Source organism: Salmo salar, chromosome ssa20 (assembly GCF_905237065.1).
Source record: "Salmo salar chromosome ssa20, Ssal_v3.1, whole genome shotgun sequence".
NCBI classification, from domain to species: Eukaryota; Metazoa; Chordata; class Actinopteri; order Salmoniformes; family Salmonidae; genus Salmo; species Salmo salar.
The window spans coordinates 64,472,479-64,486,204 of record NC_059461.1 but is presented as its reverse complement, the minus strand read 5'-3'; the positions used below and the strand labels follow the sequence as shown (position 1 = coordinate 64,486,204).

Sequence of the window (13,726 nt, the reverse complement as noted above, 5' to 3'; positions counted from 1 at the left end):
CTGGAACTAAGGGGCTTAGCCCGAACCATGAAAAACAGCCCCAGACCATTATTCCTCCTCTACCAAATTTTAGTTGGCACTATGCATTTGGGCAGGTAGCGTTCTCCTGGCATCCACCAAACACAGATTCCAATGGCAGCGAGCTTTACAACACTCCAGTCAACACTTGGCATTGGGCATGATGATCTTAGGCTTGTGTGCGGCTGCTCGGTAATGGGAACACATTACATGAAACTCCCGACGAACAGTTCTTGTGCTGACGTTGCTTCCAGAGACAGTTTGGAACTCGGTAGTGAGTGTTGCAACCGAGGACAGACTATTTTTACGCGCTTCAGCACTCTGTGAGCTTGTGTGGCCTACCACTTCGCAGCTGAGCCTTTGTTGCTCCTAAACGTTTCCACTTCACAATAGCTGCACTTACAGTTGACCTGGGCAGCTCTAGCAGGGCAGACATTGTATTAACTGACTTGTTGGAAAGGTGGCATCCTATGACGGTGCCACGTTGAATGTCACTGAGCTCTTCAGTAAGGCCATTCTACTGCCAATGTTTGTCTACCTGTCAGCAACCAGTGTGGCTGAAATAGCCGAATCCACTAATTTGGAGGGGTGTCCATGTAACAGTATTGCTTCCATCCCTCTCCTCGCCCCTACTTGGGCTTGAACCAGGGAATCTCTGCACACTTAGACAACAGCCACCCTCAAAGCATCGTTACCCATTGCTCCACAAAAGCCGCAGCCCTTGCAGAGCAAGGGGAACAACTACTTCAAGGTCTCAGAGCGAGTGACGTCACCGATTGAAACGCTATTTGCGCGCACCCCGCTAACTAGCTAGCCATTTCACATCGGTTACACTCACCCCCCTTTTGACCTCCTCCTTTTCTGCAGCAACCATTGATCTGGGTCACAGCACCAATGTGACAGTATTGCTTCCGTCCCTCTCCTCGCCCCTACCTGGGCTCGAACCAGGGACCCTCTGCACACATAGAAACGCTATTAGCGCGCACCCCGCTAACTAGCTAGCCATTTCACATCAGCTACATCCACATACTTTTGTGTATATTATGTTTTTTTTAAATTGACGGTATTTTCTATATAATTGACTCAATGGGATATTTAGGGTCTAGTTGCTGTCTTTGCCTTGACTCTTCCCAGGTATAACCAGGAATAGGAGATCCTGACAATAGTTTAGTCTGCCGCCAGTCTCACCTGCTAACCTCCCTGACCCCAGGGTTCAAAGGTTGAGGCCTGTGTCACACTGTGTGTTGTGAGCCAGACAGGTTGGCCTCCACTAGTTATTTATGTCCAAGCAGTGTGGTGTTTATAGAAACACTTGTCTCCTGTTTACCTTACTGGCAGTACAGTTCAACAGTTAGAAGAAATTAAACAATTATCAAGAAGCCAATACCCTCACAGGCAAATCCCTGTCATTTAGGACAACCTACTGATTAAATAATATGTAACATATAACACTTTTCACTAGATCTAACAGCGCTTTACAAGGGCGTTATCTTACAAAGTGTACAGGGTCTAGCTGGCCTATATCCTATCCTTTGATACAGTGATTCTCAGTGACCATGGGTTTCCAGCATCCCATTGATACAGACTGATAGGTCATTGTTCAGCCAATCATATCGCTGTGCCAATTGTATCCTGAATTTTGGGGAACTCTCCAGGCTCAAGCTCACCAATCAGTAGGCTGCTGCCCAGGCCGTCTGGCCAATGGGAGCTTCTTATCTTTGAAGGTCCTTGTCTGATGACCGTAGTCTACTCTGTGGAATGCCACAGAGCTACAATGGGCAGAATAAACCTGACATTGTGCAGCAGTAGGTTCCATACGGTAAACACACAGGAACCTTATCACGGCAGTCAGTCAGTGACTGCAGGCCAGACATAGCAGAGCGACTCTTTGTGTTCAGAACTGGGCTGGAGAGGGCGGGGGCTGGCCTCTCTCTCTGTCTCCCTCCTTCTTTCACGGCTGGACTGGTTGCTTCTTATGAAGAACAGTTTACATAGCGTTAGCAGCCACACAAAGGAAGATGCAAGACTTCCCACAGAGAAGAAGACAGCCAGGGAGATTACATCTCTTCATATCTAAGAGGCTGGGAGGCCACGCTGACAGACTCCTCTGTGGTTTCTCTTTCTGTGGTTCCTTTCTAAGGCGATGCCCGAGGATGTATCTTCAATCTGAGCTTGCAAGAGAAGCCTTTAGGGAGGATGTGTGGAGTCACAGATTTTTAAAGCTTGAGAATGTAGCTTGTGGCTACATGAATCATCCTCATAAGTGTAGCAATTACTTTAATTTGATATTTTTATGAACTTTAATAGGTTTAATAAGACTCAATGGTCTGCTCCCAGATCAGATTTGAGAGATTCAGAGGAATTGAGCTCTCCAGATTTTACATGCCACAGGATAATTCAACTGTTCTGCTAGCAGTTTTGCAACAAGTTGAGGTCAAACTTTGTGTTGGCATACATACTTGTCCATTTTAAGTAGCAAATCGGCCAAGCTGCTCTTTGAGAGGTCTGAGAGCTGATTGTGCAGTTTAATCCATGTTTAGTTTGAATTGTTTTACTGCTATTTTGCCAGATAACAGGAGTGTTCGTCCAAAAAAGGAAAACATTTGAAAAGCTGTGATTTAATGAGTGCCAAGCTTTTGTGACAGTGCCACCCTGTGGTCGTTTCCTGTAACTTCTGTATTTTTAAATAATCTTTTCCATATGAAATTGTTCTATCTTTGATCTCTTCCAAGCCTCTCTCACCCAGAGGGCTTAGTTGAGGGGAAGTCAGCTCATCCTGTCATGAGGAAGCAAGAGACCATCTCAGTCGACGTTAGATACTAGTCTGTCGGCATGTAGCCTAGCGGTTAAGAGCGTTGGGACATTAAACGAAAGGTCGCTGATTCGTATCTCCGAGCTGACTAGGGGAAAAATCTGTCGGTGCCCTTGAGGAAGGCACTTAACACTAATTTATTCTGTAAGTCACTCTGGATAAGAGCATCTGCTAAATGACAGAGCTGAAATGTGCGACCTCACATAAATCAACAAAAGTCTTGACTGACTGGAACTAATGCAGCTTTGTTGATTTACTAACTGAAATGACATGCTATTGCAAGTATTGCCAAAAAGAGCCTGTGTTATTTTCTCTCTGAATAATTGATTGCCCCTCCAAGTGAGTGGGCTGGGGAGCTGCTGCCTGTCTGCTGTGGTGTTATAGTGAGTTATTCCTGCTGTCTTATGATTCTAGGCCCTGTCTGTAATTCCCATTTGTTAAAGGGGTGAGATCAAGCCTGGGGCTGAACAAGGCTTGGATCTGTGTTTGAGGGCTTGTAAAAAGACATTCAGGAAGTGCCATAGTTCTGTCCCGACTAACTCTGTCGTCAAAGCTCCACCACACGCCCTTTTATACTATTCCTCACCAGGCATGAGGGAATACAACACTCTCCCTCTTTCTTTCTCCCTCCCTTCCTTCCCTCCCACACATACACTATCCAAACACGCTGTGATGTGTGTCTGAAGCTTCCCAGCCTTGTAATCCGTGAGTGAGGCTTTGGAGGGATGATGTTGGAACCCCCCCATGAGTGGGGTGCATGATGGAACCCTGGCTAGCTGGGCACACTGCCTGCAGGAGGAAAGAGATCCCATCTTCAAAACCAAGCAGACATTGAGACTATCACCTTGAGTTGTGAATGAGTAATATTAAGTGCATAGTTCATCTTGTGTGCTGTTCCAGTTTTATTACCAATATCAAGTCATAACTGATTGAAGCAATTCTGTTTTTATATTTCATCATAAGGATGTTAGTTATCTAGCAATTCCTTTTGCATGACACACAGGATAAACTGTTGTTGATAATATGTAGGCTAGTCTACTGCACATGTAATCATGTCATGATTTCGTCATAACTTCTTTCTCGGGCATAATTGCTACCTCATTTTGACAGTCAGCTGGTAGGCAAGATTGTCATATGATCATGACTGACCTGTCTGTTCCCAGGATGACATGAGTGACTCCCTGCGTGACTACACCAACCTCCCAGAGGCAGCACCCCTGCTCACCATCCTGGACATGTCTGCCCGGGCCAAGTACGTTAAGGACGTGGAGGAGATCACACCAACCGTGGTGGAGACCTTTGTCCAAGACTTCCTGGCTGAGAAGCTCAAACCAGAGCCCATCTAGAGAGCACACCTAGGCTGTGTCCCAAATGGCACCCTATATAGTGCACTACTTTTGAAAAGCAATGCACTATATAGGGGATAGGGTGCCATTTGGGACCGAAACCCATAACCTCCATCAAATCCTGACCTCCCGGTTACCACCACCAGCCTCCTCTCCCCCCTTTCTGTCAGAGGAAGGTCTCACTTTTTACTGACATTACCTTTTTTTAGACATGTCTTTCTCTCATGGAGTCTTCTCCTTCTCCTGTGGTGCCTTGCATTGACTACAGCCCCTACAGTAATATGGACATTCTGTTGCTTTTTGGCTTCCAATAGCTTTTTTTTATCAGTTTCATTATTAGCATTTCTTGAAACTAGAAGAAACCACACAATGTTGACCCAATGGACAATGTCTCTTTATTACCTTTGTTGAACCCACATTGCTTTTGTTTTCCAAAATGTGCTGAGAAAGAATAAAATGATTGCAACAAATTTTCTAAGTTCTATAGTTGTAATTTACAAATATGCAGTGCAGAAAATGTCCTGAACTTCAGCTTAATGTAACTGTCTTAAAGGTGCTGCATAATAGTATAGACAAATGTTAAGATTTCCCTGTTTTAAAAAGGTCATTTTGTCTTTTGTTTTGTATTGCATCTGGCTTTGTGTCATGGGATTTCAAATACTATTCACTTGCCTTGTTCTATCATGAAATTAGTGATAGTCAGCTCTACCCAATTGTTACGTTTCCATCTCAACCACCATGACATTTAAGAGGATTTTCTGTGAAGATCCCCTCTATTGAAAAGGCCAGATATTTTTGAAGGCACAAAAATGGCATTAAAATCCACCTTAGTTGCTAAGTATGAATTCACACTTGTCACTCCCTGGTTGTCTCTAGTCATGACTTCAAAGCCATTAAAATTCACTGTTAAGCACAACTGTCTTATGTTGTCAACTTCCTCTATCCATGAGGCCAGTTCTCATTCACTTGGTCAAACTGTTTTATTCCATTGGCAGCAAATGTATTTTAGACAGTATTAGCTTTATCACATCTACATGTGTGCATTATTTATATAATGACTCCAGAAATGTAGTTTCCATTTATATTTTAAAAACAAAATCAAGTGTACTGTTCTTTTTTATGTCAGGCATTTGTACACAACCCATATGTTTACAGTATAAGACAACTAAGTATTTCACACCTTTCACATGCAGTTTTTTTTAACCCTACAACTTCATAACATACAGTAAATGTTCAGTAAGGTCTCAGAAGTTGCTTCAGGCGCCACCTTGTGGTTACTATGATAATTGCTTTCATGCCTGTCAGTGAAAAATTAGATGGACAGGTTATGTCCCTTGCTAAACAGACGCACATGTCCAGTATAGAGATTAAGCAGTCCTCTTGCATGGCAGCAGTTTACAGTCAACTGGCTGGAAATCTAGAGGCCAACTGCGTGTGGAGACTAAGTGAAGCTTCTAAAGCCACACTGGCAGGAATTTTGGAAGACAATGGATGAAATATGCAGACAGGAAAGAACATACATTTTACTTCAGTTATTAGCTGAGAGTTGAATATGGAAATTAAATCCATCCATATGATTCCGTCTGACATGAGGTAGTGAAGTGGTGTCGTGCCGTCATGAATGCATGCATGGAAAAAGTGACCAACACCAGGAATAACATGTCCATTACACTCAAATGGATTCCAATGGACGGATCATGGAAATTGCACCTTAGACTTAACTTTCCTCCCAGATGTCTCCATTAGGTTCAACAGTTGCCTTCTGCCTTCAAATAGGAGAATGCTGGCTGCCATGGCTGAGTTGAGACTGTCCACTCCAGGGACCACAGGGATAAACAGCCTTTGACCGGCAGTTCTCTCAGCCAATTGGACAGCTTCTAGACTCAGTCCATGAGTCTCTCCACCAATCACAAGACCAGTGTTCCCCTGAGCCCAGGGCTCATGGTACAACTTGGTCTCCACTCTTGGAAGTGACAGTTCGGAGTCGGAATCTGATTCATATTCCTTATAGCTCATGTCTTTACAATTAGGCCTGCTACTCACCCATCCATAGTCCCCCACCTTTGAAGGTTTGTTTGCTTCCTCAACTGCAGTGGCTCTGAGAGAGAAGTAGCTATCTGCCACGTGGACAGTCACCAACTTTGGCAGCTGGTTTTGAATGTCGTCCCAGTCCAAGCTGGGGAAGATGGGAAGGCGGAAATGGGCACCCATCGCTGCTCGCAGCACCTTAGGTTCCCAAGCATCCACACAACCTGTGAAAATAGACATACACAAGATACTTAGTGAAAGAACCATTCAGAGTAGTGCACAGGTTCATACACAGCAATTCCTCACTATCAGCTCCACTCAAAATGGCATCACTGACTTGGATTATGCCCATTTCCAGCTTACTATCATGACATACCCTTGGTGAGCAGGACATTGTGGCAGCCTGCAGCAACAGCACAGCGCAATATGGTGCCTAGGTTCCCAGGGTCCCGCACGTTGTCGCAGATCAGGGACAGCGGCACAGACTGACCACGCTGGTCCTGAGGGAATGTCAGCCGGGATGGGTCTGGCCGAGAAAATATGGCTACAAGGGGTAAGCGTTGTCAATATACAGTACTTATTCTCAACAATATACAGTAGTATGTAGAACAACTTCAAAAGCATTCTGAAAATGAAAACATGCAGCCCACATTACCCATCACTCCTTGTGGAGCTACAAGGTCAGACCAGATCTTGATGTCCTCAAACTTGACTTTGACCAGAGTGGCCCTCTTCAGTTTGTCCAAGGGGAGATCACACAGTCTGTCCACAGAACTGAAGAACACCATCTGAGGGTTGGCTCCAGCAGCCAGGGCATCGCAGATCAGACGTCTCCCCTCCAACAGGATCTTACCCTGGTGCTCCCGAAACGTCCTGGAGCAAGCCACACTCACCGCCCTCCTGGGAGATGGAGAGAGGGTAGAGGAGGTCATGATATCTGGGCTGAACATCAGCTAGCAAACATACATAACAGTCCCATAGTTAGACCTCTACTAGCCACTATAATTAAATAGGATATATTCACTCAACTATCATATAACATAGAGTCGATAGCCAACATGCACTGAGACTTACGCCAATCTTTTGTCACCAGGTAAGGCCCTTTCGAATTTGAGGCCACCTAGTTGGTCCTTCAGATTGGATGAGGATGCGTTGCCATTTCCGTCACTCCATGACATGCTGCCAACACGTTTATTAGTGGTCTCATTTTTTAAAATGGCGTTGGCAGTGGACTCCCTCACGTTGGACGCAACTTTCTGAGGCTGTTTGTTGACTATTCGATCAGACGTCTGTTTCGATGTTGGAGATGTCGTCTCACTATCAGGATATAACACCTTCACAGGCCTCCTTTTCAATGCTCGCACGTATCTCTTTGAATCTACGATACAGTCGTTACTTTTTTTTCAGAATATTACTTCGTTCCGCTACAATAAGATGCCAAAACATGCCTCTCACGAACGCCGCCATCTTTGCTACAACAGCAAGAAGAGAGCGTGGTAACGTTCGACAGTGGCATGACGATTGGTTGGTTTATACCATTATAAAGGGGGGGGGGGGGGGGGGTAATCCAAGTAAAACATATTTTATGTTGGTAATACTGATTTGTAAAACAATATTAGATGCTTAACTTTTAATGTAAATACTCCTCGTTATCTTGAGATAGATTTTGGATCTGCGATTGAGTGGCAAATAATTTGAAGTGTACCGAAAATGTTGTCTTCCATAGAATCGATACCAGAGCAATCGATTGCAAGGCTCCTCAATCGACGTAGACAAACTGAGCGTGATATATAATCGTATAGTACATAGCAAACTCACCGGGTTAACATGGCTTCGAGGCGAGCCTTGCATTTTGTTTTCAAAGTGGGTGACAGAAGCAAAACGGCCACCTTTTACCGAGATGTGCTCGGCATGAAGGTATATGTTCAGCTTTTTCGTAGAACATCCTCAAACATGTGCGCAGTGGATTTCCCTTGCGCAGTGTACCACTGTTGCATTCTTTTGTTATGATTGTTCTTCAATGTTGTTCATTGTGCTGTAAACACGTGATATTGGGACTGGATCACTGTTTTGTCAAAATCACTGATTTGATTTCAGATTTTGCGTCACGAAGAGTTTGAAGAAGGATGCAAGGCCACTTGTAATGGGTAGGCAGGCTGTCAACTTTACTGTTCAAACCTCACCTTGAAACGGACTTTGGTCTGCAAACACCTCTTGTGAAAATGGATTGTTTGAATTACATGTTGTGTAACAATACGGTCACTCTTTCTCTCATATGATGCCCTACTTGCTTGTGTGAGTTAAGCCCCTATGATGGAAAATGGAGCAAGACAATGGTCGGCTTTGGTCCAGAAGATGATCACTTTGTGGCTGAGCTTACCTACAATTATGGAGTTGGAGAATATCGCCTTGGCAATGACTTCCTGGTAAGTGAATGGTTGTTAATGAACAACCATATGTGTATATATTTTTTAACCCAATCCTAACTCAATTTCAGGGTCTGACTTTGCAGTCTAGCCAGGCTGTCAGTAATGCTAAGCGGCTTGGTTGGCCCCTCACTGAGGTTGGAAAGGCCCTCTATCTGGCTGAGGCTCCAGGAGGTTATCGCTTCTACCTGGTGGACAAAGAACAGCCTCCTAATGGTGGGTCAACAGTGCTTTGCACAGAAGATCATTGCTGTAGTATACTGTAAAGTAGAGCAGTAGACTATAGTCTACCATGTTTATTTTAAAGTCCAGGAGGAAATGAATTAACCTGGGTACCAGTCTGTTTGTGCCATCATGCCAATCCTTGCCATGCCATGTTTGGCTTGCATGGAGTAGGCAAGAGCACAAACAGACCTGGAACCAGTCTAGATATGAATACTCCTTACATTCAGGTAACTGCCAACATAAAGTAAACACTAACATAGTGTTTTAACAGGGTGTTGAGTCACCACGAGCCGCCAGAACAGCTTCAATGCACCTTGGCATAGTGTCTGGAACTTATTGGAGGGATGTGACCTTCATTCTTCCACAAGAAATTCCATAATTTGGTGTTTTGTTGATGGTGGTGGAAAATGCTGTCTCAGGCACCACTCCAGAATATCCCATAAGTGTTCAATTGGGTTGAGATCTGGTGACACACACACCTTAAAAACCCCTATGCTCCTTTGATAGCCCTCTTTCAAAGTCACAGATGTCTTCTGCTAGCCATGGTAGCCAAAATAATGGGCAACTGAGCGTTTTTAATACATGACCCTAAGCATGATGGGATGTTAATTGCTTAATTAACTCAGGAACCCCACCTGTTTGCAAGCACCTGCTTTCAGAATACGTTGTGTCCCTCGTTTCCTTTATTTTGGCAGTTACCTGTATATTGTGAATGTGTATCTGTTTTTCACTTGGTTAAAGATCCTGTACAGAAGGTGTGTCTGGCAGTGTCTGACCTGCAGAAATCAACACACTACTGGTCCTCCCTTTTGGGGATGAAGGTGATAGAGAGACATGAGGAGAAGACTGTGCTGATGGGATTCGCAGACACTCAGGTCCGTGGTGGCACCTTAATTGGGGAGGATGGGCTCGTGGTAATGGCTGGAGTGGAATTAGTGGAATCTTATCAAATACATCAAACAAAAGGTTTCCATGTGGTTGATGCCATTCCATTTGCTCCGTTACGGATATTATTATGAGCCGTCCTCCCCTCAGCAGCCTCCTGTGTTCTGCACTTTGAACGCAACTGTGTTTTTGCATGAATTGATAAGATGGTGCTAATGCTAGGTGTGTGTTTTTCTATATATTTGCAGTGTAAACTAGAGCTTCACAACATTGGTGGGACAGTAGATCATGGGACAGCCTTCGGGCGGATAGCGTTCTCTTGTCCACGTGAGCAGGTGAAGTAATAGATCCTTTTCCAGTACATGACACACTGACGTCACGCGCAGATGTGCCCGACTCTTGGCTGCAGTAAGAAAGCCATCGCCATCTGCGCCCATTCAACATACGCATACAACATACGCATACAATTATGTTTTGATTCTTGCATGAACAGTCACTAAGATTATATTTGGTTGTGATCTTACCAAAATAACTATTTTGGATGCAGCGGTTGTTAGCTAGAATACTAACGCTCATTGATACAGGCTGTAGCAAAAGCTAGCCAAAGAGACATTTTACTGGTTGAAGTTTGTGTTTAAGTATATTGTAGGTTATTTTGCGATGATGACACAAACTAAAATCCAACTTTAATCCAAAAGTAGTGTGAATTGCACTCGTAAGCAACGTACAGTGCCTTGCAAAAGTATCCATCCACCTTGGCGTTTTTCCTATTTTGTTGCATTACAACCTGTAATTTAAATGGATTTTTATTTGGATTTCATGGAATGGACATACACAAAATAGTCCAAATTGGTAAAGTTTCAAAATTGAAAAGTGGTGCGTGCATCACCCCCTTTGCTATGAAGCCCCTAAATAAGATCTCGTGCAACCAATTACCTTCAGAAGTCACATAATTAGTTAAATAAAGTCCATCTTTGTGCAATCTAAGTGTCACATGTTCTCAGTATATATACACCTGTTCTGAAAGGCCCCAGAGTCTGCAACACCACTAAGCAAGCGGCACCAGGAAGACCAAGGAGTTCTCCAAACAGGTCAGGGACAAAGTTCTGGAGAAGTACAAATCAGGGTTGGGTTATAAAAAATATCATAAACTTTGAACATCCCACGGAGCACCATTAAATCCATTATTAAAAAAGGAAAATAATATGGGACCACAACAAACCTGCCAAGAGAGGGCTGCCCACCAAAACTCACAGACCAGGCAAGGAGCGCATTATTCAGAGAGGCAACAAAGAGACCAAAGATAACCCTGAAGGAGGGGGAGGGGTGAATAGTTATGCATGCTCAAGTTTTCTTTTTTTTTGGTCTTATTTCTTGTTTGTTTCACAAATACTTTGTATCTTCAAAGTGGTAGGCATGTTGTGTAAATCAAATGATACAACCCCCCCCCAAAAAAAAAATCAATTTTAATTCCAGGCAAATAGGAAAAATGCCAAAGGGGGTGAATACTTTCGCAAGCCACTGTAGATGGAGGCTAATTTTTTTTCTGCCGTTCTATAAAACCTCCCCCTTGTTCTGCCACCACCTTGCGCATATCGCCCTTGTGCGGCAAAGTTAGCAAAAACAGAAAGTGGTCAATACAATGCTTTAAATTCTTAAATTGTTTGCCCTGTTGACTATTTACATACATGCACACAGAAAGCAATATTCAACTATTTGTTTTATTATTTTTAGTTGGCAGATCTTGAAGCCCTGATGACAAAAGAAAACCAGAAAATCCTTACTCCCTTGGTTAGCCTGGACACCCCTGGGAAGGCAACAGTAGAAGTGGTCATTTTGGCTGATCCAGTGAGTGCCTTACCAAATTATTAACATGGGTAGACTTGATTCATTATAAATTCTCACATAACTGTGGTCATCTGTCTTCTAGGATGCCCATGAGATCTGCTTTGTGGGAGATGAGGCATTCAGACAACTCGCCCAGATGGACCCCAGTGGAAATGCATTGCTGGATAAGGTTGGTATTTAGAAATATTATACAAATGAATCAATACTTTGCATTATCACAGAGTACATGCTCTTAATCTTTTACCCTAATTTATTTTCAGGCTATGGCTGAAGATAAAAGCGATGACTGGTTTGCCAAGCACAACAAGCAGAAGGCTTCAGCATAAGTGCGAAGAACATAGCTTAGCCATCATGGGTCTACTGGACATTTCCAACCTTTTGCACCATATATGGCATTACCCTTCCAGCTGCACAATGTCAGTAGATTTTACTCAACCAGAAGTATTATTTTGAGATGGTTAGAATGAGACTGAAAGTGTAGCTGTATTTGAGTCATACTGTGGCAGAAGCTTGATGAACATAGACCACTTATATTAACCTTGTTTGTGTATGCATTGAAAATAATTGTACCTCTTCAGCTCAATGAAATTAGTAAAACACTAATACTTGTGACTTCATGAGAACAGTGAATTTATGGTAGAAGAGTAATATCCATGTGAAGTCCTCACACTGCCAAATTGTAGGTAAAGGTTTGTGAAATGTGCAGACATTGGTGTGCGGCCCTTGGTTGAAAAACCACTGAAACAAGGGGGTATATGCATATCTCTTGTGATGTAGAAGCTGTGTCATGTCATGCTCATTGAACTATCAAATTGGCAAATCAAACTGAGCAATATGAACGGGATGGCATGAAAATGTTCTTGAAGATGGGAGAATTGCCTAACCTTTGTAAACAACTCACTCCTACTACCATTTTCTAGTGATCCCCTTTCTTTGGCATGAGATGAATGACACTGAATAAGAACGTGTCTAGTTTATTTTTAAACTAGCTGTTCTTGAGTGGTTATGCTGCATAATAAAGAAGCATATTAAATAATTGTTCAATAAACTTGTGTGTTCACTGATTGAAAAAGATGATTAAGTGCAATATAGCTAGGTGAAGGGTGGGTTGAGTGTGAGGCGTTTCGAACTCCCGGTTACAAATTAGTCGGCCATTGACTTTTTTCTCATCGCTCCTCTGTTTACAGTTGTAGACAACACACCTAGAAGATGATGCTGATGGGGACACTTTGAAATTATGCACACTGTCATCGAAGCACTTGAGGGTGAAAAAGCAGTCGTCTCTGGCTTTGATCAAACAATGGGCTTGGGTCAGGGGTTTACAGCCACTGAAAATGTAACGAAGACGAGAACAGTGTTGCGAACTAATTTTCTGGGGAAGTTGCTAAAGGAAGGTCGATTTGTTGCTAAAAGACGTGATGCCATTGCGCAATGACGTATAACTGCGTCATTACGTCGAATACACAATAACTTACTCAAATTGACTGGTCATCTCGGCGAAAAATATTTGACATTTGTTAGTTATATATTTTTATTTGTAAAAGTAATATAAACACAACACATTTTATATGATCACATTTTTATTTTTAAACACAACACATTGAATTTTATTGAACAATTACACATTGAACAATTACATTTTATTTATTTTCTTAACTACTAAACCTACACATTCTGAACAATTATAGTTTTAAGCAGTGTATTGGTAGTTAGTTTACATGCTACCTAACTGCTCAACAATTATAGGTACAGGCTAATAACAAGGTATATATGCTATCTTATTGAACAAGCAACTCAAATAATAATGTATGCGCTAAGCATCTCTCTCCAGCTCGTTGTGCTGCTTGGCTGGCTAGCTGCTCAATGGTTTCCTCCAGATACTGCCACTGTTTTCGCACACACTGCAACCATCAGCTGTGTCTCCGCCAGTTCCAGAAAGTCCACTCCTTGCATTCATACTGTAAATATGATGAATCATAGATTGGCAAGGAAATCCTCTTCATCTTCACTGTCACGAAGCTGGAACCAGCAGAAGAGGATGGAGCGGCCTTAAAGCTGTATGCTGCTGTGGTGCCAATTCAACCAGCCCGAGAAATGTGGACACAACGGTTCTTTTTTTAACACTGAAATACCGAATC

General features: G+C 43.0%; 3 protein-coding genes across 3 annotated transcripts in view; 2 read left to right on the top strand and 1 right to left on the bottom strand.

The window, feature by feature from the left end:
- typx (Tryparedoxin) overlaps positions 1 to 5,092 on the top strand; it is a 79,975-nt gene extending 74,883 nt beyond the window's left edge. The window contains exon 8 of the mRNA NM_001173858.1: positions 3,994 to 5,092. Coding sequence (NP_001167329.1) covers positions 3,994 to 4,176 — 183 coding nt within the window. The 3' untranslated portion in view covers positions 4,177 to 5,092. The remainder of the gene's footprint in view (positions 1 to 3,993) is intronic.
- Positions 4,549 to 7,711, bottom strand: mrm3a (mitochondrial rRNA methyltransferase 3a). Its single transcript, XM_014163055.2, has 4 exons — positions 7,279 to 7,711; positions 6,860 to 7,104; positions 6,581 to 6,748; positions 4,549 to 6,428 (listed from the first exon to the last, which is right to left on the bottom strand). Exons 1-4 carry the CDS (start codon positions 7,380 to 7,382, stop codon positions 5,872 to 5,874), a joined length of 1,074 nt encoding a protein of 357 aa, XP_014018530.2. The 5' UTR covers positions 7,383 to 7,711; the 3' UTR covers positions 4,549 to 5,871.
- Positions 7,712 to 7,889: 178 nt separating this feature from the next.
- LOC106581179 (glyoxalase domain-containing protein 4) lies at positions 7,890 to 12,636 on the top strand. The gene is made up of 9 exons (XM_014163057.2): positions 7,890 to 8,121; positions 8,302 to 8,351; positions 8,510 to 8,630; positions 8,702 to 8,846; positions 9,597 to 9,730; positions 9,989 to 10,075; positions 11,475 to 11,588; positions 11,671 to 11,757; positions 11,849 to 12,636. The coding sequence occupies exons 1-9, from the start codon at positions 8,032 to 8,034 to the stop codon at positions 11,912 to 11,914; spliced, it is 894 nt and encodes a 297-aa protein (XP_014018532.1). The 5' UTR covers positions 7,890 to 8,031; the 3' UTR covers positions 11,915 to 12,636.
- The last annotated feature ends 1,090 nt before the right edge of the window (positions 12,637 to 13,726 follow it).

Excerpts from the sequence above, each read along its gene's own strand:
- mrm3a (XM_014163055.2), bottom strand. The coding sequence starts at position 7,382 with ATGTCATGGAGTGACGGAAATGGCAACGCATCCTCATCCAATCTGAAG. Across the intron at positions 7,105-7,278 it reads CCTGGTGACAAAAGATTGGC|GAGGGCGGTGAGTGTGGCTT; the intron begins GTAAGTCTCAGT and ends TCCATCTCCCAG. Across the intron at positions 6,749-6,859 it reads AGCTCCACAAGGAGTGATGG|CCATATTTTCTCGGCCAGAC; the intron begins GTAATGTGGGCT and ends TACCCCTTGTAG.
- LOC106581179 (XM_014163057.2), top strand. The coding sequence starts at position 8,032 with ATGGCTTCGAGGCGAGCCTTGCATTTTGTTTTCAAAGTGGGTGACAGA. Across the intron at positions 9,731-9,988 it reads TGGGATTCGCAGACACTCAG|TGTAAACTAGAGCTTCACAA; the intron begins GTCCGTGGTGGC and ends ATATATTTGCAG. Across the intron at positions 10,076-11,474 it reads TCTCTTGTCCACGTGAGCAG|TTGGCAGATCTTGAAGCCCT; the intron begins GTGAAGTAATAG and ends TATTATTTTTAG.